We start from the raw sequence: 19,588 nt of genomic DNA, 5'->3' as shown, positions 1-19,588 counted from the left end.
AGGAACTGCCATACTAGCCTATGGTGGAGAAACTATGATAAACCTAGATCAAGCAATCTGGGAACAAATCGAGGCTATTTAGTGGAGGAAAGTTCTCACCCTTCCACAATCTACTCCCATGCTCCGGATAAGATACAAACTTAGTTTGCAATCACTGCATTCAATTGTCATATGGAAAACTCTTGATCTCTTTCGAAAACTGAATAATGAAGACGAAATATACCGGCGTTCAATATTTTGAGAGCTACAGATCTTAAGACCAACAACGCTGTGTTGACAAAATGGAAGGAAGCAACCATGAAGATATCTCTATGGAGATGCTAACAAATAAACCTCAGAATGCAACAAAAAAAACATGGCTACGAGCTAAATCTCAAGGGCGACGGCGAAGTAAGAGCCTTGAACCACCTACTGCACTATCTCAACCTTTTCCCGGACCGTCAAATCCGAGATGTATTTCTAAGACTGAGACTGAACCTTCTACCCACATGAGAGATCATAGCGAAAAGGAGTCAAAACAAGGAAATCAGCCGATCGTGCAGATTTTGTAAAAATGACAAGACAATTGAAACCTTATACCATATTATAATGGAATGTCAAGCCCTAAATCATCATCACCTGACCTTCAGTCAAAAGTATTCCAGTGCCCCAAATAAACTTGAAGCGTCCGAACGATGTTCCCAAATACTAACGGGTAATAACAGAAGAATTGGAACTGCCATTGTCCATTTTTGGATCGCTATCTCTTTTGATGGATACAGTCCGACACCTTGAAGAAAAAATGTAGCTAAGTTTTTTATATATATGTACACTTTCTACGAGGAGCCGATCTCGACATGTTCATAAATGTAAGGTTTAAGATATAAACCAAAAACATTTTAAATAAAAAAAAAATAATATATATCACAGCATCCTTCATTTTGTGCTGTATTTGTGCATTTTGGGAAATTTTAATCTGTGCACTGACTGTCTTCCTTTGCACACCTCCTCCCACTTGGGTTGCCTGACTGCTAGGCCACTTGATGAGTTCCTGTGCATTGTGCAGCTCCCTTGTCTATCTCTCCCCCTCTATTCCCATGTCACTCTCCATCTCTCCTTCAACTGCTATTCTATCACTTATCCTACCTCTCTCACGAAGTCTGGAAGAAAAAACTGAAAAAGCTCTCCTGGATGCTAACCAAGACCTTCCCATCACTTACACCTACGTAAATGCCACTTCCAGACAGACTTTCACTGACATCCTCTTCACTGTCCCTTATCCTGATCTATGGACCCCTCATCTGGTCTCCACTCTTTCTCCTCCACACCCATTAATGGTGGCACTAGATGGGACGTTCTCCTTGCATACTTCTCATTCTCTAGGTGCATCATTAAAGTCTATCACAATGGCCCAAGGTTCTCAACCTGCTCTTCTCCTTCTCGACCGATGCCTGCCTTCTCTCATAAACTTCCTCCCTTTTCCTGTCAACAATTCTTCCCCTCTCCTCACTATTCTACCACCACCGATGGGAATACCAAGCCCCTGTACACCCCCTAGGAAAACCTTCAAAGGTGGTAACCAGCTTCACTTAGCTACTCTGAATGCTCGCTCTGCTATGAAACGCTCCTCTGACATCGGTCTCCTTCTCGAAGACCTTGACTTGGACGTTCTTGCTCTTACCGAGATGTGGTTTAATGCCAGCTCTGTCACTGCTCTTGACACTCTCCTTCCAGAGGGCTACAAAATCCTCTCCAAAGCTAGACCCAACAGGACTGGAGGTGGAATGGCCCTGATTTTCCCTGAGTGGGTCCCTGTTTCCATTATTCCTTCTCAATCCTACCCATCTTTTGAATGTATTGTCTGTAGGCTTGGGGTCTCCCCCACTTTCTCTCACACCCTTGCCACTATCTACAGACCCCCTGGCCCTTTCTCCCTCTTCTTCTCTGAATGGGCTGACCTTGCCTCATCTATTTCTACCTCTTCTTCCAAATGCCTCCTCCTTAGTGACTTCAACATCCACCTCGACTCCTTTGAATCATCCATCTCTCTGTTCTGGGTCCTCTGTGACTCCTTCTCGCTCACTATTCTTCCTTCCGGCATCACTGGAGCCTCTAACAACACAGCCGAACACTTCAAAATCTTCAAGGAACTCGCCAATCCACTTGCAGTCTCCACCTCTCGACTTCCTTCCCAGGCCCTCTGCACTGCCTTAGCCTCCCACTTCACATCCCCCCTCATCCCACTCCCCACACTCTCTTCCCTCTTGCCCATAACACCAGACAAGGTCTCTAAAGTGGTCCGCTCTATGAAGGCCTCCTCCAATCAGGTGCTCCCCTGCTCTTCCAGAACCATTAAGGACAACATCTCCTCTCTCGCCCAGGCCCTTGCTGACTTCTGTAACCACTCCTTTGCCACTGGCTCTTTCCCCCTATACCTCAAGCACTCCTTTGTGCACCCTCTCTAAAATAACTTAAAACTGCTCTTCTGAACACCATGAAACCATGCTTGCAAATCCCGACTGCAACTCTCCTGCTGTTCTCATTCTCCTCGATCTCTCCCCTGCCTTGGACACAGTGAAACATTCCATCCTCATAAAATTACTCCATGATACCCTCTGCATCAGTGACTAGTCACTGGACTGGTGGATCTCTTTCCTCACTAACCGCCCCTCCAAGCTGCAATTGGGCCCTTTCTCCTCCACCACCCTCTCTACCTGTGGTGCGCCCCAGATCTGTATCCTATCGCCTTGGCTTCAATATCTATCTCGCCCCCTTGCACACCTGATCTCCTCCTTCTCTCCTCATTTCCAGTGTTATGCCGATGAAATACAGCTTTCCTTCAAACTTCCCTCTACCTCCCCTCCTTCCGCCTCTCTCATCCCTGTATGTCTGCCGTTGATGCATGGTGTGCAGTGAACATTCTCTGTCTCAATGCCAGTAAGACGGAGATCCTCCTCATCGGGACACCTGTGCCCATTTTTCCTCCTACCCTTTCGCCACCCTCTTTGCGCCCTGTATCCCCACCATCTTGTGAGGCCAAAAACCTTGGGGTCATCTTCGCCTTCTCCCCTCACATCATGGACCTTACCAAAAAGTCCCACTTCCAGCTCCACCTCCTCCGAGGCATTCTTCCTTTTCTCACCTTCCCCCAGAAGCTCAATGTCTCCAGAGCTCTGGTCCTTTCCATACTGGACTACTGCAACAGCCTCTTTCTCAATCTCCCTCTCTCCTGTCTTCACCCCCCCAGCTAATCCAGAACAAGGCTGCAAGACTTATCCTTGGTCTTAAGCCCAGAGAATGTGTCTCTCCAGCCCTAAAATCTCTCAACTGGCTCCTGGTGGATACAAGGTTCACATTCAAGACCCTCTACATTATCCTCAAGGCCTTCTGGTGCCCGGGACCACGCTATCTCCAACATTCCCTCCCTAAATACTCCCCTGCTAGAGCACTACGCTCCTCTAATTCCAACTCTCTGACTGTCAAACGCTTCTCTAAGAAGAGGGTGGGAGGCAGATTACTCTCCGCTGCTGGTGCCTCCCTTTGGAAACTCCGCCCTGCCCCTCTCAGGTTTGAGCCGGACCTCCTTAAGTTCCGGAAACTGCTCAAAGCTCTGCTCTTCTATACCTCTTTCCAGCTTTCCCTTCCTTGCTAATCACCCCACTGCCGCTGTGACCGGTGGCCTGATCCTCCTGAACCTTACAGGATCTCAGGCCCTTATTCCCAGTCATTAGCTGCACCCCACTCTCCACTGCATTGCCCTGTGGACCCCTGCATGGTGACTCCACTTACCACCCTTGAGAGCTGCCGTACTAGAATCTTAGCCTGAGATGCTCCACCGGGCTCTCCTTAGCACTTCCCTCTTGATCCCTCCTCCAGCACTTGTCCACTACTATGCTCCTCCTTTCCTTCCCCCTCCCCCTGCACTTCTCTCCAATGCACTTGCACGGCTGAATGCCACAAGGCCTAGTAGAACTGTTTATATATATATTATTGTTGTTCTTTGTTTTCTTGCACTGTTATTATTTCCCCTGTTCCCGTCCCATTTAGACTTTTGGGGCTTTGAAACACAATTCTGTTGTATAAAGCGCTTTACAAATAATCAATAAATAAATGAATAAATGCTTCTGTTCCATTTCAGCAAAAAAGACTTTGAGTTTCAAATTGCAAATAAATCTAAATAGACCCACCTTAGCGTCAAACAAAGAAGTACTATAAATTGTTACACAATTAAGTACTTTCTGCAATATGTCAAGTTCTCTGTCATTTAATATCCTGTCGGATAGATTAATTACTAAATTATTTTGTTCTGAAACCCGAGTTTGTACTCTGGGGGCACATGCGTTTCCGTTGAGCCCTAGGTGTTGTTTGTCTTTTGAACCTTTTTCCAAAAGGGTCTTGTGTGAAAGCTGTACGTTGAGTATTAGGTATTCCTTTAGTCTCTAATGTGCTCATCTCACCACTGCATGTAATAGTGTGTGATGTTTGCTTAGTGGTATTTATTGAAATGTCAGAATGTGAACTGCCCAAATCTGATGAGATACTACCCTTTGGAGTAGGTTATTGTCCTGTGTACTTATTCATCTACTTATAGACCTCTTAATTTAAATAATGGTATGTATTTTTTAATGTCCTCATTTTATTTAGACTGTAGTTCCGATCGATATTGTTATATTTTGGAATTAATATCTTCAAATGTTTGTCAAATTCAGTTTTAGCCATCGGTGTAGTTAGATCTGATTGTATGTCATTAATTTATTTCTCTAAAGTATTGCTGCAAATAAATAATTATTAGATTGTTAGCAATATAAGATCAAGGAAGCATTGCTCCCATTTTCTAACTAAGATTTGTCCTGCATATTTTGTGGATTAGCCCCCTTTTTTCATTTATCTGTTTTTTCAATTTTTATTTGTTCATTTTTTCACAGTGTTTCTTTGAACACATGCTGACCTCGATAACATCACATACTGCAGCTAACTTGTTTGGCTTGTTGGTATTACTTAGTGGAAGGTATGTCATTTTTATAGTGACTTTTTTATGTTATCCTCTTAAAGCACTGTTTGAGCTTTTCCTTATTTTGTAATATTTTTTTATTATGAACTATTTTGCTATATGTTTAACTTTTTATGTCGCAAACGTGGCTTAGCTTCATGTTATGTTCATATTCTGTTTAGGAATGTGAGAACATTTTCATATCAAACAGCACAATTTGTTTTCATTTTACACTTAGCTGTTTCTTAAAGTGCTAGACTTAATCTTAATTTATTTTGTAATTTAAAACGGGTGTTAGAATAGCTGTCAAAAGTGAAAACTAAAAAAGTGTCAGCACAAATAGTTCACATTTTAAAAAACGAATTGTATAATTATTGCTTCTTTTAATGAGAACTTTATTGGATGATAACCCTATAAGTAATGATTTTCTTTGGAGGTTCTTAGATTTGTAAACTGAATAATTTGACTTTCATTTTAATCCCATAGGCCAAGGAGCGAAAAACAGAAAAAAACCATCTGGAGATTCTTTGAAATTTACTGTAACATCCAAGGTGAAGATTTTGCATACTCCTAACAAAGAAACACACTATACAAGCCTGCTGCTGCCTGAAAGAGATGGGGAATTAGGAGGAGAAATAAATAATCAGTGTAAAAAGTATGCGCATTCCAATGTATGCCAGGCACCCTGCAAGCTAGAGAAATCTGTTAAATATCAGAAATGTGAGCATAATAAAAACAAAGTAAATCTTCTTGCATCTAAACCACAAGTGCATCAACACTGGCAACTATATACATGTACAGAATGTAAAAAAAGCTTCAATCTTAAAGAAAATCTTTTGAAACACCAGAAAACGCACAGGAAAGAGAGACCTTATCACTGTACAGAATGTGAGAAAACATTCAGTCACAAAACCCATCGAAAAATGCATGTGAGAACACACACTGGCGAGAAACCTTATCAGTGCCCTGAATGTGAGAAAAGCTTCTCTCAAAAAGGAAGCCTAAATGTGCACATTAGAAAACATACTGGAGAGAAGCCTTATCAATGTAGTGTGTGTGAAAAATACTTCATCCATAAATATGATCTTACTAGACATGAGAGAACACACACAGGAGGAAGACCTTACCTGTGCTCCAAATGTGAGAAATGCTTTAGCCAAAGGACACATCTTCTCATACATGAGAGAGCACACTCAGGAGAAAGACCATATCAATGTAATGAATGTGAAAAAAACTTTGGTCAAAGGACACACCTTGTAATCCACATGAGGTCTCACACAGGAGAACGACCATATCATTGCAATGAATGTGAGAAAACCTTTGCTCAGAAATCAAATCTCATTGTCCACAAGCGAACACATACATGCCTTAATACCATGCCTCACTCACCACTAGCAGTCAGCGAAGAAAGCCCTTATGATACAGAGAATGATTTCCCTCCGGGATGAAGTATGGGATGTATACAAATGAAGGTTGCAAAAGCCTTGTTCCTCTTGTTAGTGCAAACACCTCATTGTAACATGCCCTTATATAAGAACAACCCTTTGTCATTGCATGTATATACAAATGTGTCAAAAACATTGCATATATTAAGCATGTAGAGAAATTAAAACAATCTGAGTGCCACCGAAAAACCTTCTGTTTAAGACCAATTTCAATCAAACCAAGAGCACCTAAAATGTCTTTGAACCATCAATTGCATGACAGTGTCTAACGTGAGTGACTTTTCCTGCCCCAAGACTTGGCATTATGATTAAAATATGGGCAAACCAAATAACCATGGCCATCAGGGCCTTCTAGGGTACTCTTTCATTTTGTTTTAGGTTCAGTTGGTTTTCTTGGTGCTCTTTGACTGTGTGGAAGTGGCATGCCATACCAATGGGGCAAAGGTAGAGGAGATAATCTTCAGAGGTCATCGGGACAAGAGACTGTGATCCCTTTGTATATCAAACTTGCAAGGAGCAATAGGTGATTAGGTACTACAGAAGTGCTCAGAGGTGGGCCAGATATTGGAATAGAAAGGAAGAAACTGAGAACTGAACTTGTTCTCCCCGCTGGAGTTGATATGTATGTACCTCTTGTGTTTATAATTCTGTACTGTGTCCCACTTGAGCTGATAGAAGAGCACCAATTAAATCTTACCCATCAGCCTTGTGAAAGTAATAGCTTTTAACAGTATAATTTTCCTTTTTTATGAAAATTACAATAGTCTTTCTCCTCCCTTTGATACTAAGTGAATGTATTACAAAAGAGTTGTAACTTGCACCATATGGTTCTGTCCCAAAAACCTTGTTTTCTGGAGTTTGCCACCAGTTTCCCTCTACAGGATCTGAGAACACTTGGTCGTATGTATCTGCTGATCAACCTCTATTTAAAGTTAGACCATACTCATGTACTCCTTTGTGGGTGAAACAATGTCTTCAATACAAGTTAAGCTCCACTTGGCAACCAGTGTAGCCTCTTCGCGGCTTGTTGGAAGTGGTAACATCTTAATATTTTTAATCATTTCTGGGTTTCATGCAACAGGCCACCCTATAATTAAAAGGAAGATAAATTGGAATATTCACCACTTATATGTTAAATTGTATGGGATTTATAGATTGCACCTCTGACAGTTACAGGATCATATAGCGCAGATGATCTTCGAACAATCACTGCTGTACTGGACCGTTTTGTACATTTTATGATGTGGGTTTTCTAACTATATTTATGATGTGCTCTGTAGTAAATGGCCATGTATTATAATCAACTAAGTAGGCATACAAATTGAGTTAATTATCTAAGTATTTGTCATACTGGGGTTAAGAACATTTGCAGGTGGATCATGAACATGAAATTGAGTACTTATTTATGTCTTATGCTGTCGAAATCGAAATAATATCATTCCTCCTATCGCATTGTTTGAATGTATGTTGGCCTACGCCAAGTTGTCTAAAAACATCGTGTAAATAGATTCCGCGGCAAGGTCTTGACCTTAATGTATTGTGTAAATCACCATCTTGGATTTAGCCGCCATTTTAGGTTCTCTTGTAGTGTGGAAGTCACCCTGAACAACAAAATGAAGGCCGAATGACATTTCGAGTGGGATTCTGGCCGTTGTGACCTCCGCACACATGAACAAGTAATATGCCTGCAGGCCACTTGTTGGGGTCGCGAACTGAGACCATGTCCTATCCCTGACCTATGTGTAAATGAACAACTGTATCAGCGAAACTGATCGAAATGCATACATTATGGGATTGCCCTGGCAACGAACTCTAGGCCTGGTTCTAAGAATGGTTAACCCGCGAGGGGGTTGGCCAGAGCTGGATAAAAAGTATAAAAACCTGAGTATCCCAATGTACGGTCTCTCACACTAACACGGCGAACTACCGTTGATAGTTCGTTCTGTTACTCTGAGGGCCGAATAGCTACCTGTTTGTCAATTGACTTTTGGTAATTGTTGTATCTTTTGAATAAAGCGCTTTGTATGTTCTTTGTAACCTGTGTTGGTGTGTTTCCTTTGGGCTTCCCGGCCTCATATCAATTTCTCTGTTTCCACAGTTGGCGCCCGAATAGGGACCCTCAAGATTGATGCCGGATCATTGAAGGTTGACGCAGACTATCGAACTGGGATCGGACGGTGTGATTCTGCGGGCCCGACCGATCGAGACGCGATACCTCGGCAGCGCTGCACGATCCGATCCTTGGACGATAGTCGTGTGGTCTGACACGGCATCTTGACGAGGGTCCAATTTTGAGGCGGGCAGATTTGCCAAAACCACCAAACACAAGGTAAAATTTGTTAGGTAAGTTCTTTGGTAAACCGTACGGTCCTCCTTAGGTTTGGTCAGGTGCAGTCGTGACCCGGCTCTTAATTTAACCCTGACAATTTGAATTTGGCGTATTGTATCTGCAGACACAATTATTGAACCAGGTAACACCAATTTTTTGTGAAATGCCTGGGAAATCGTCTAGCTGTTTTAGGGCTCTGTTCTGCAGTGATCGACAATCCTTGGAATTTAGCCGCCTGGCACCACAGGAGGGGTCGCCGGCGTGTACTATGTACTGTAAGTATGGCATTGGAAGTATAGTATTTAATGATATTTGGCACAGACAGACCAGACATGCCTCCGAATTTCAGTGGCCAATCAACGGTAGTTTCGAGATCCCCCGTATTGAATACTTAGAATCGATCTTGTTAAAGAAAAAGGCTAGACCAGCAGCCTTTGATGTGTTACAGAATTGGAAGAAAGAAGCATTACAGCAGCTTAAAAGTAGGGATAAACATGCACGTCGTCATAAAACAAACGCTGAAAAAGCATTATTATATGATAAAGAAAAGCGGTCAGAATCAGTTAAAAATATGGATAGAGCCTTTTCACTCAGGATCCAGAAAATGCACCCCTCTAAAGATTTCCATGTTTCTGAAGAATTTATTGAGAAGTTATTAAATGAACGCAGGCCCGATGCCTCAGCGCTACCTCCGTATGCTCCTATTTTGGGCGCTCTGCCCATTCCTGCTGTTGCTCCTGTTGTTATTCCTGTTCCCCCTATACAACCTATTGTTCCTAGTCCTTTGGTTGTTGTTCCTCCGCCTATCGCACCGCCCCTTCCCCCTGCACCAATAGTTGCACCTTTGTTAAATTTACCTATACCTCCGCTCCCGAGTGGCCCCGTATTGACCGAAGTCGATCCAGGTGCAGGATCAAAGATTGTGACTCGTAGTACTGTTTCTGCAGATAAGAAACAGGAATTGTTTGCATGGGCTAAGCATTGCATGGAGAAAGGTGATCAAGTTAATGTTTTAATGTTGGGGACTCATTTGTGTGTGATAGATTACAAAATTCGGATCCTCCACAAGGGGTGAGAGATCTGAATACTTTGGCACTTTCGAGGGACACGGAACAGAAAGTATATGGACATGTTGAAAAATTGTTTGAGTTTAGGAAAGACTTCAAAAAATCACGAGATGAGGATGATGAAGACGATAGAATATATGTACGGAAACGGTTCCTTCCGTGCCGTAGATCGGCACCTGGGGAAGTACGAATTTGTACTAAAGATGCGGTTCGATGGATCTCGGATTCATCGATACCGCCAGACGAAGTGTATGACAGGTATAGTCAGTATACAGTAGAAATGCAAAGAAAGGTAATTCAGGTGATGGTACAGCACCTGCAAGAGGAATGTGTAAGGAAGAGGGTTAGTTGCCCCATAGAATTATTGGGGATTTGTAAAAGGGCTTTTTCGCCCGACACTTCTACAGCTGCCCTAGCGCTCGACCTGGCTCTTTTGCTTAGTAAGCAGCCGGAGGTACCTATATCTCAGTTGCCTATGAGAGAGGTTCCTCCGACCTTAGTCTCAAAAGTTGAGATCCCCGCCAACCCTGGGACTGGTGCCCCCGCTGTGGATATCCCTGCACATTATGTATCGCAATTTGTTCACGTCCCGTTTTCACGACAGGAAGTGAACACAATTAGACAATCAGTTTCCGATATTAGGAAAAACCCGACGGGGTTTTACAAAGAATTAGAGTCGGTTTTGCAGTCCTCTGTGTTCACCTTGAGTGACATTGACTTGTTATTCCCTGTACTCCTACCCGTAGATGTATGGAAACAGGTTCGGACAATAGATGATGTGCCAGGGTTGGGAGATACGTGGGCAAATATGATTAGAATTGATAGAGAAAGACCAGCTGGTGAGAAACCACCACAGGTAATACTTACTTTACCTGATAGGATTGTCGCTAAACTAAAAACTATAATTCCAGAAAAAAGGATTATTTGGGACAAGCTTACGGCCTGTGTCCAAGGGAAAACTGAAGGCGCCACCGAATTTTTTAATAGATTCGAGCAGGTATTTTCTGACTTCAGTGGACAGGATTTAGGTACAGAGTCGGGGAAAAGGTTGTTCGTGGACAAATTTGTACGTGGATTGTTACCTGACATCCAGTCACAGATTATGTCCTCTGAGAGCGCTTGGCAGGCAAAATCTCAATCTGAGGTTTTGCACATGGCTCAGTATTATGAGAACCGTGTTATTAATGAGAAGGAAAAAATTGAAAAGAGAAAGGGAGATTTGAAAACCAAAGTATTATTACAACAAATTGTTAGAAACCCCAGAGGAGGTACGACACAGACTAGAGGTCAATACGTTCCAAAAGGAAATGCTCCTCTGAGTCCTGTGAATATTAATCAATGTGCTTATTGCCGCCAGGAAGGTCATTGGCGAGCACAGTGCCCTGTCCTTCGCCAGAGGTCAAGCAGTGCGTTTGGGGGTATGGGTAGACGACCTAGGGGCCGCCCTGGAGCAGGGGGGCCTGATAGAGGTCAGCTTTTACAAGATTCTCAGCAACCTTTTTCACAGGAAAATCAGACCTTGAGTATGGACTCGAGGAACATATTTGATCACCCTTCTGCTGCCTACCTTTCTGAAGAGCTTCCTTCTGACGAGGCTCTATTTCATTAGGATTGCCCGAAGCAGGGTTTGGAACCTTCACCTATTCCCGTTTATCAGAAAGGCCCCTACGTTGAATTATTAGTAGGGAATAGGATACACCAGTTGTTGATTGACACTGGAGCACAGAAGTGCTCCATTGATCATTCTCGGGTTCCAAACATCCCACTGTCAGGGCAAACAAATGTTTCCGTAGGGTTTTCTGGGGTACCAACTGTCTGTCCGGTTTCTGCGCCGGTATGCGTTTCTTTGGGTCCCTTCACGGACCATTGTCCTTTTCTTCTCACTTCGAACTGTGGAGAGAATTTGCTGGGGTTGAATTTGTTAAAGAAATTGAACGCAGTAATTCATTGTTCTTCGGATGGAGTATGGCTAACGGTTTCACCACAGCAACTTCCTAATTCTCAGTTCTTGATTCGACCTTTACCTCCCGAGTTCAGCATTGTCCCGGAATGTTTGTGGGCGGTGGACGACAATGATGTTGGAGTGTTACAGATTGAGCCCGTTAAAATAGTTCTGAAACATGGGGTGAAACTGCCACGCATCCCGCAGTATAAAATATCAGTCGAAGGCGAACGTGCTTTGAAATGCATTGTCTCCGATTTTGTACATCGTGGGGTGATCGAGGAGATTACAGGTAGTTTGTGTAACAGTCCGATCTTGCCCGTATATAAGAAAGGCGACAAGGCAATTCCATACAGGTTTATAATTGATCTTCGTGCTATTAACCGAGTGGTCGCCCCACAATTTCCTATTGTACCCGATGTGACGACGATATTGACAATGATCCCTGCTACGGCTACGCACTTCAGCGTTGTGGATTTAAAAAACGCTTTCTTTAGTATCCCTATACATAAAGAAAGCAGATATCTGTTTGCGTTCACCTTGGGGGGACGCTCGTTTACATTTACAAGGGCACCTCAAGGGTATACTGAAAGTCCCAGTATTTATAGTAGAGCTTTGAAAGAGCAGCTCGACACCCTTGAATTGCCACCTACTTGCACGTTGCTTCAATATGTTGACGATTTGCTTTTGGCTGCAGATTCTGAGAATGCCTGTAAAGAAGGCACTATACTGTTGCTTGTTCATCTAGCTAAAAATGGTCACAAAGCTTCGCTTAAAAAATTTCAATATTGTTGTCAGGAGGTTGCCTATTTAGGCTACCTCCTGTCAAAGGAGGGGAAAAGATTGACACCTGAAAGAATAAAACACATTTCTGGCATGTCTGTTCCAAATACACAGAAGGAAGTCAGAGCCCTGATAGGTATGGCTTCTTACTGTAGGTTGTGGATCCCGAATTTCGCACTAGTGATAAAACCGATGTTGGCTTTGACGAAGAAGGGCATTTCTCTGCCACTGCCATGGGAATCGGAACATCAACGATCATTTCAGCTTCTCAAAACCGCGCTATGTTCGGCACCGGTTCTGGGTACTCCAAATTATGACAAGGCCTTTGTGTTGTTTGTGCATGAATGTGATGGATGTGCTTTGGCTGTGTTAACACAGGAACACGGAGGGAAGAATAGGCGGTGCGGCTACTACTCCTCCGCCCTTGATCCTGTCGCATGCGCTTTGCCAAGATGTTTGCGCGCTGTCGCTGCTGCTGCCGCGTCTGTAAAACAGAGTGAGGGAATGGTCCTAGGCCATGATTTGATTTTGATGGTACCTCACTCTGTTGATATTCTATTGAACAAAACCCAAACGCAACACCTCACCTCAGCACGGTTAACAAGGTATGAACTAATTCTGTTTGCCCCTCACATCCAAATTAAGAGGTGTTGTGTTCTTAATCCGGCTGAACTCTTACCTTTCCCGCAAAACACTGTTTGCGGTGACGAAGAATTACATGACTGCCTGTATACCACTGAACAAGAAACAAAGGGCAGGATAGATCTCATAGATACTCCTTTGGACAATGCAGAAGGGGAGCTGTTTTGCGATGGCTCCTGCTTCAAACTTTCGAATGGTACATCTACAGCTGCTTATGCAGTTACTACATTGAGCAAAGTTGTCGAAACTAAGAGAATTTCGCATAACTCCGCGCAGGCCGCAGAGATTATAGCGTTGACCCGAGCTTGTGAACTTTCCCAAGGGCGAAGAGTAAATATATATACTGATAGTCAGTACGCATTTGGGGTGGCTCACAACTTTGGAAAGCTTTGGTCGGAAAGAGGGTTCCTGACCTCACATGGGACCAAGATCCAGCATGGCCCCTTGATAGTGCAATTACTTTCGGCACTCTCACTCCCTAAACAGTTAGCGATCATGAAATTTGCAGCACATCGCAAGGTCATAGATGATGTGGGCAAAGGGAACGCTTTTGCGGATCTGATAGCCAGACAAACAGCCACAGACCTTAGCACGGACATGTATGCCTCGAGGGAAATGAGAGATGCTTGCATAATGGATGAAGGTATTGGGTCTGTGCGAGATATTCAAACTGATGCCACAATAGAAGAATCTAAAAAGTGGGCTGAAGGAATGTGGAAGCTGGATGACGAAGGGTGTTGGGTGGATACATCCGAAGGGAAATGGTTGCTTCCTGATTCTTATGTATTGGCAATGGTTACGATGGCACACGGTCCTACGCATGTGTGTGCCCAGCAGATTACGAACATGTTAGAACAAGTTTGGGTAAATGACAAGATTCTGGACACTGCAAAGAGGCACGTCCAGAACTGTATGATCTGCCTACAGCACAATGTGGGTAAGGGGACAGTGACTCCAAGGGGAAGCTTTGGGCCCCCTTCTGTTCCCTTTGAGGTCATCCACTTTGATTTTATTGAGATGGAACGATGTAATAATCTAAAATATGTTCTTGTAATTATTTGTGCCTTCAGTAAATGGGTCGAGGCTTTCCCCGTCAAAAATGCTACCGCCATGACCACTGCAAAGGTTATGGTAAAAGAATTCTTTCCTCGATTTGGGCTCCCGAGGATAATCTGGTCGGATAATGGTCCTCACTTTATCGCAGCAGTAATTTTGCAAATATGTGCAGCCCTATGTATTGAGAAACGATTTCATTCAGCTAGGCATCCTCAAAGTGCTGGGTTGGTGGAAAGACACAACGGTATTTTAAAGAATAAACTTGCAAAAACATGTGCTGATACCAAACTAAAATGCCCAGATGCTTTGCCTATTGTGTTATTAGCTATGCGTACCACACCTCAGACTAGAACTGGGCTTTCTCCATTTGAAGTAGTGATGGGGAGACCTGCTAACATTTGGGGTCTCCCGAAACCTAAAGCTCTGAGAGAGGTGGAAAATGTATTGCTTGTAGACTACTGTAACCAGTTAACTAAAAACCTGTATTTCATTTATCACCAGGTGCACTCTGCTTTACCTGTACGGTTCACGGGCCCAGGACACGATATACAGCCTGGAAGTTGGGTCCTCGTGAAGGCCTACGAGAGGTCTTCCTGTCTCGCGCCTCGCTGGCGGGGACCCCATCAGGTGTTATTGGTCACCAGGACAGCAGTGCGGGTGGCTGGAAAGAAGAACTGGATTCACGCGACGCACGTCAAGAAACTTCCTCACCCGACGCCACACGCTACAGAAGAAGCAGAATCCCACGGTGACGCTACAGTCTCTGATCTTGGAGTAGCAAACAGCGCTGTGAGTGCGTCGGAGAAGTTCTCTGAGCCTGAGGAGCTTGGGGAACAGTCCATTTTGTCCCCGCACTCTCTTGAAAAATCACTTCCGGAAAACACTGTTTCGAGCTCTGCGACTTCCGTCGCCACCGACACGTCGCTTCCCTCAGGAAGTGACGATACTTTGCTTCCGGACCAGACAATTTTGGGTACCATCAGGTACAACCTTCGACCAAGGAAATAGAACTACGGCACGAGTTTCGTGCATCTGGAAAAAGGAAGTGATTGGAAGATTGTCTTGTTATGGGAAAGTTTTGTTGAACAAAAGGGATTCTGCTGGCTAGGGTTGGGAAGGACTAAGAAATCACGCGACCGTAGTGTCGCCAGCAACGAACATTGGGGCCGTCGATTGAGAAACTACGATGCCTGCCACCTTCACCGCTGCTCCCCGCACTGGACCTGTAAATAAGGGGGTGACCAAATCGAACAATGAACAATGTGTCTGGGCCCCGAAAACATACTGTTGTGTGTTGATAATGATTATTGTTATTTTTGCAACTGCTGCTGTAGGACTTTGGTATTTTGAAGAAATCTATCTTTTGAAACCTTTATTACCGACCAAGATTGTAGCAACTGTTTTGACTCCCTCTGTACACCTTCACACTCTGTTCACTAGAGACTCCCAACATAGACAAAAGTATCATAATAACACTCTGATGATAGTAATGAATGCTACTCATGCCATTTTTAATAAGAGTAATTGTTGGATTTGTACTCATTTACCGCAACATGGGAACAAGGGACTGGGATGGTATATACATCCTCTACCTTTAACGACTGCTTGCTATACCTCTCTTAGAGCACTATTCTTTGGCCGATGGAATGATAGCATCTCAGGGAACTTTGATGGAACTAATTTAAATGATTTCGAGAAATGTGAATTGACTCCCCTGGGATGCTCGCTTTTCGCAAATAGAAGTAAACCTAACGTCGCTTCTAGTAGGCCGTCTGACAAACTATCTCTTCCTTTTCAAACTCTGATTTCCTTTAAAATGGCTCCGATAGGCAATAAGGACGCTGTACCTCCTTCTTATTCTATAAATCACAGTCCTGACTCAGTTCCCTTCTGTGTACAGAGAAATGGCACTAGGCCAATGGGAGATTTTGAAGCTTGTAAAACGTTGTAAATTTGACTGGGGAAAACAGGCTTCTGTGTGTAGGGGGGCCTGTTTATTTTGTGTGTGGTAGTTTAGCATTTCCCTGGTTGCCCAAGGATTGGCAGGGAACCTGTTATTTAGGAATATTGTTACCCGGGGTATTTGTAGCAAGTACATTAGAGATTTCTAAGGCTCGCCCGCGGCGAGACGACAACGGAGATACCCCTGGGCAAGTATTGGGGGACATAGCGAAATCAGTTGTGCCCTTTTGGGGACAAATAGCAAACTCAGAGAACATTAGGGGATTAGCAAGGGTACTGGAGAGAACGATCAACCGGACCACGGACATACTCTACAATATGACCTTAGAGCAAATAAGATTGGTAGCACTTCAAAATCGGATGGCATTAGATGTCATCTTGGCAGAACGAGGTGGAGTATGCAAATTAGTGGGGTCCGCTTGTTGTGTTTTCGTACCAGACTCCTCACCAACAATTTTTAAAGCAATTCAGAACTTACATACTCTCAGTTCTGAAGTCCATATCCCTGTAGGAGACTGGAACCTTAGTACTTGGTTCTGGGATTCTTTGCGATCTTGGGGTTGGAAGGTGCTTTCCGTTATTCTGGTTATTTTAGGGATTCTGTTATTCCTTTGTTGCTGTTTTCAATGCCTCCCAAGTATGTGTGGAATGATAGGGGGGTGTTGTGCTCAAGCAGTGAGCGCAATAGAGCATAAAATATATACCCCAGATACAGCATCTAAAGAATTCATGCTACAAGAGGTTTTTATGAACGACCTTATGGCTATAGACATTACAGACAATGATGCGGAATCTATGGATGATAACACATGGAGTTATTTTCAAAAGTATTAGGAATGATGTTTAGCACTTGGCATAGGCCAAAAGGAGGGTCTGTCGAAATCGAAATATTATTCCTCCTATCGCATTGTTTGAATGTATGTTGGCCTACGCCAAGTTGTCTAAAAACATTGTGTAAATAGATTCCGCGGCAAGGTCTTGACCTTAATGTATTGTGTAAATCGCCATCTTGGATTTAGCCGCCATTTTAGGTTCTCTTGTAGTGTGGAAGTCACCCTGAACAACAAAAATGGAGGCCGAATGTGTCATGCATGCTGGACGCTACGCTCGTAGAACAGCTAGACCGTTCTACTCCAAATGGAGGTTATTCAATACGTTACCGGGAAAACGACGTTTGCACTTTTCACGTCGCTAACTTCACGTGACTTTTGCTTCGTCACGTGAACTACGGTATTACGTATTTAAGCAGCGTAGAAACTTCACTCGCTGCTTCTGATTGCATCTATTGGCGTTGTGTAGCTGAACCTCTGATCTGCATCCTGGCCTATTTCTACAGCTACTTTTGGGCCTTCAATAGCGTGTGTTCCGCCACACGCTGATTCCTGGAGCTATTCCTTCGCGTGATAATTCACACGCGCTCTCTGTCTTCATACGCGGCTGGCCAAGACTGCGTAAATCCTGCCCGCGTGTTATTCCACACGCGCTCTCTGTCTTCAAGCGCGGCTGGCCAAGGCTGCGTAAATCCTGCCCGCGTGTAAAATCCACACGCGCTTTCTGTCTTCAAGTGCGGCTGGCCAAGGCTGCGGGAATCCTGCCCGCGTGTACATCCACACGCGCACGTTGTCTTCACACGCGGCTGGCCCAGTCTGCGCGAATCCTGCCCGCGTGTAAAATCCACACGCGCTCTCTGTCTTCAAGCGCGGCTGGCCAAGGCTGCGTGTATCCTGCCCGCGTGTAAATCCACACGCGCACGTTGTCTTCACACGCGGCTGGTCCAGTCTGCGCGAATCCTGCCCGCGTGTAAAATCCACACGCGCACGTTGTCTTCAAACGTTATTTTCTTCGCGGCTGTTTATAACCGCGTGTACTTTGTTTTTCCTTAAAAAGAGCGCTATTTCTAACTCCTGCATCTGTGGAATTAACAGAAGGATTGATCCCTATAGTGGGAAGGAAGCTTTTCAAGGATTATTGGAAGGTGACATTGAACTGAACTTTTGGACGCTATCCTGTGGTGAATTCAACCCATATCTAGCGTGAGCCTCGTTCCGTTCGGGATAAGTCTCCCTTACTAATTTTCCCTTCCTTGTCGTTTGTTCTTCATTTAAATCCATCAAGAGACTTCTGGATTATTCTACCCTAAACTAAAGGTCAGTGTGAACATTCCTGTCATTATCTAATTCATCATACTCAGGTTGGAGCAGTTATTCATGATACTTTAATTTGTCCTAGGCTGGCTTTCTATACCTTACCCACGCCCTTTCCAGTGATCCATCGCTCTGCCTGTTCTATCAGCCAGAGGGTTGTATCATTTGGAAGGTCTTCAATTGACTTCACAACTATCAAATCGTGTGAACAGGGATCCGGAAGACCCTACCTCCTGTATCCTTTTGAGTATTGTATCCTTTTCAGTTAATACTTTGGTACATTCTGACAGAATGACATTTCGAGTGGGATTCTGGCCGTTGTGACCTCCGCACACATGAATAAGTAATATGCCTGCAGGCCACTTGTTGGGGTCACGAACTGAGACCTTGTCCTATCCCTGACCTATGTGTAAATGAACAACTGTATCAGCGAAACTGATCGAAATGCATACATTATGGGATTGACCTGGCAACGAACTCTAGGCCTGGTTCTAAGAATGGTTAAACCGCGAGGGGGTTGGCCAGAGCTGGATAAAAAGTATAAAAACCTGAGTATCCCAATGTACTGTCTCTCACACTAACACGGCGAACTACCGTTGATAGTTTGTTCTGTTACTCTGAGGGCCGAATAGCTATCCGTTTGTCAATTGACTTTTGGTAATTATTGTATCTTTTGAATAAAGCGCTTTGTATGTTCTTTGTAACCTGTGTTGGTGTGTTTCCTTTGGGCTTCCCGGCCTCATATCAATTTCTCTGTTTCCACAATGCGGTTCACAGGGTTGATTGTGGTTGTCGCAGTGTTCCTTTTATTACAGTTTGAGATACAGAGCAACCCTGATGAAGCACACAATGCAGAAGTATGAAACATGATTTGCTGAAAACTAATCAAATTGTAAATCGTGCAATTGTAGCACTTACTAACCTTGATCAAATAAAAAGTATTGGTAGTCAAGATCATGCAGTGTTAAATTTGAAAAACTAAGTGGTGTAGATAATATAGTGTCTCAAACTGCTGGCACTTTTCACGGCAGCACATGCCCCATACATATTTATCAATGCTCGAAAACACATCCATCCAGGATCATAAATGTACAACACATGCATAGAAACCCAAACAGTTTTTTTTCCTGAACAACCAGCATGTTTATTTCTTCCATATACTGTTGCCAGGGATTATCAAGTAGCTTAGGTACACCAACTATACCCATGGATTTCAATTTAAATGAGGGTGGTATCCTTGCCCCCAAAA

The 19,588-nt window shown here is 43.8% G+C and overlaps 1 protein-coding gene across 1 annotated transcript; it reads left to right on the top strand.

Annotated features, from left to right (window-relative positions):
- Positions 1 to 281: 281 nt before the first annotated feature.
- LOC138467212 (zinc finger protein OZF-like) lies at positions 282 to 6,517 on the top strand. Its single transcript, XM_069607258.1, has 2 exons — positions 282 to 390; positions 5,456 to 6,517. The coding sequence occupies exons 1-2, from the start codon at positions 282 to 284 to the stop codon at positions 6,415 to 6,417; spliced, it is 1,071 nt and encodes a 356-aa protein (XP_069463359.1). The 3' UTR covers positions 6,418 to 6,517.
- Positions 6,518 to 19,588: the final 13,071 nt, after the last annotated feature.

This window comes from Ambystoma mexicanum, chromosome 4q (genome assembly GCF_040938575.1).
Source record: "Ambystoma mexicanum isolate Mex_15411 chromosome 4q, UKY_AmexF1_1, whole genome shotgun sequence".
Classification (NCBI taxonomy): domain Eukaryota; kingdom Metazoa; phylum Chordata; class Amphibia; order Caudata; family Ambystomatidae; genus Ambystoma; species Ambystoma mexicanum.
This window is presented reverse-complemented; position numbering and strand designations above follow the sequence as displayed.

What these genes read in the sequence shown, in the direction of transcription:
- LOC138467212 (XM_069607258.1), top strand. Translation starts at nt 282, where the DNA reads ATGGAAGGAAGCAACCATGAAGATATCTCTATGGAGATGCTAACAAAT. An exon ending in ATCTCAAGGGCGACGGCGAA is followed by an intron (nt 391 to 5,455) that starts GTAAGAGCCTTG and finishes TTAATCCCATAG; the next exon opens with GCCAAGGAGCGAAAAACAGA.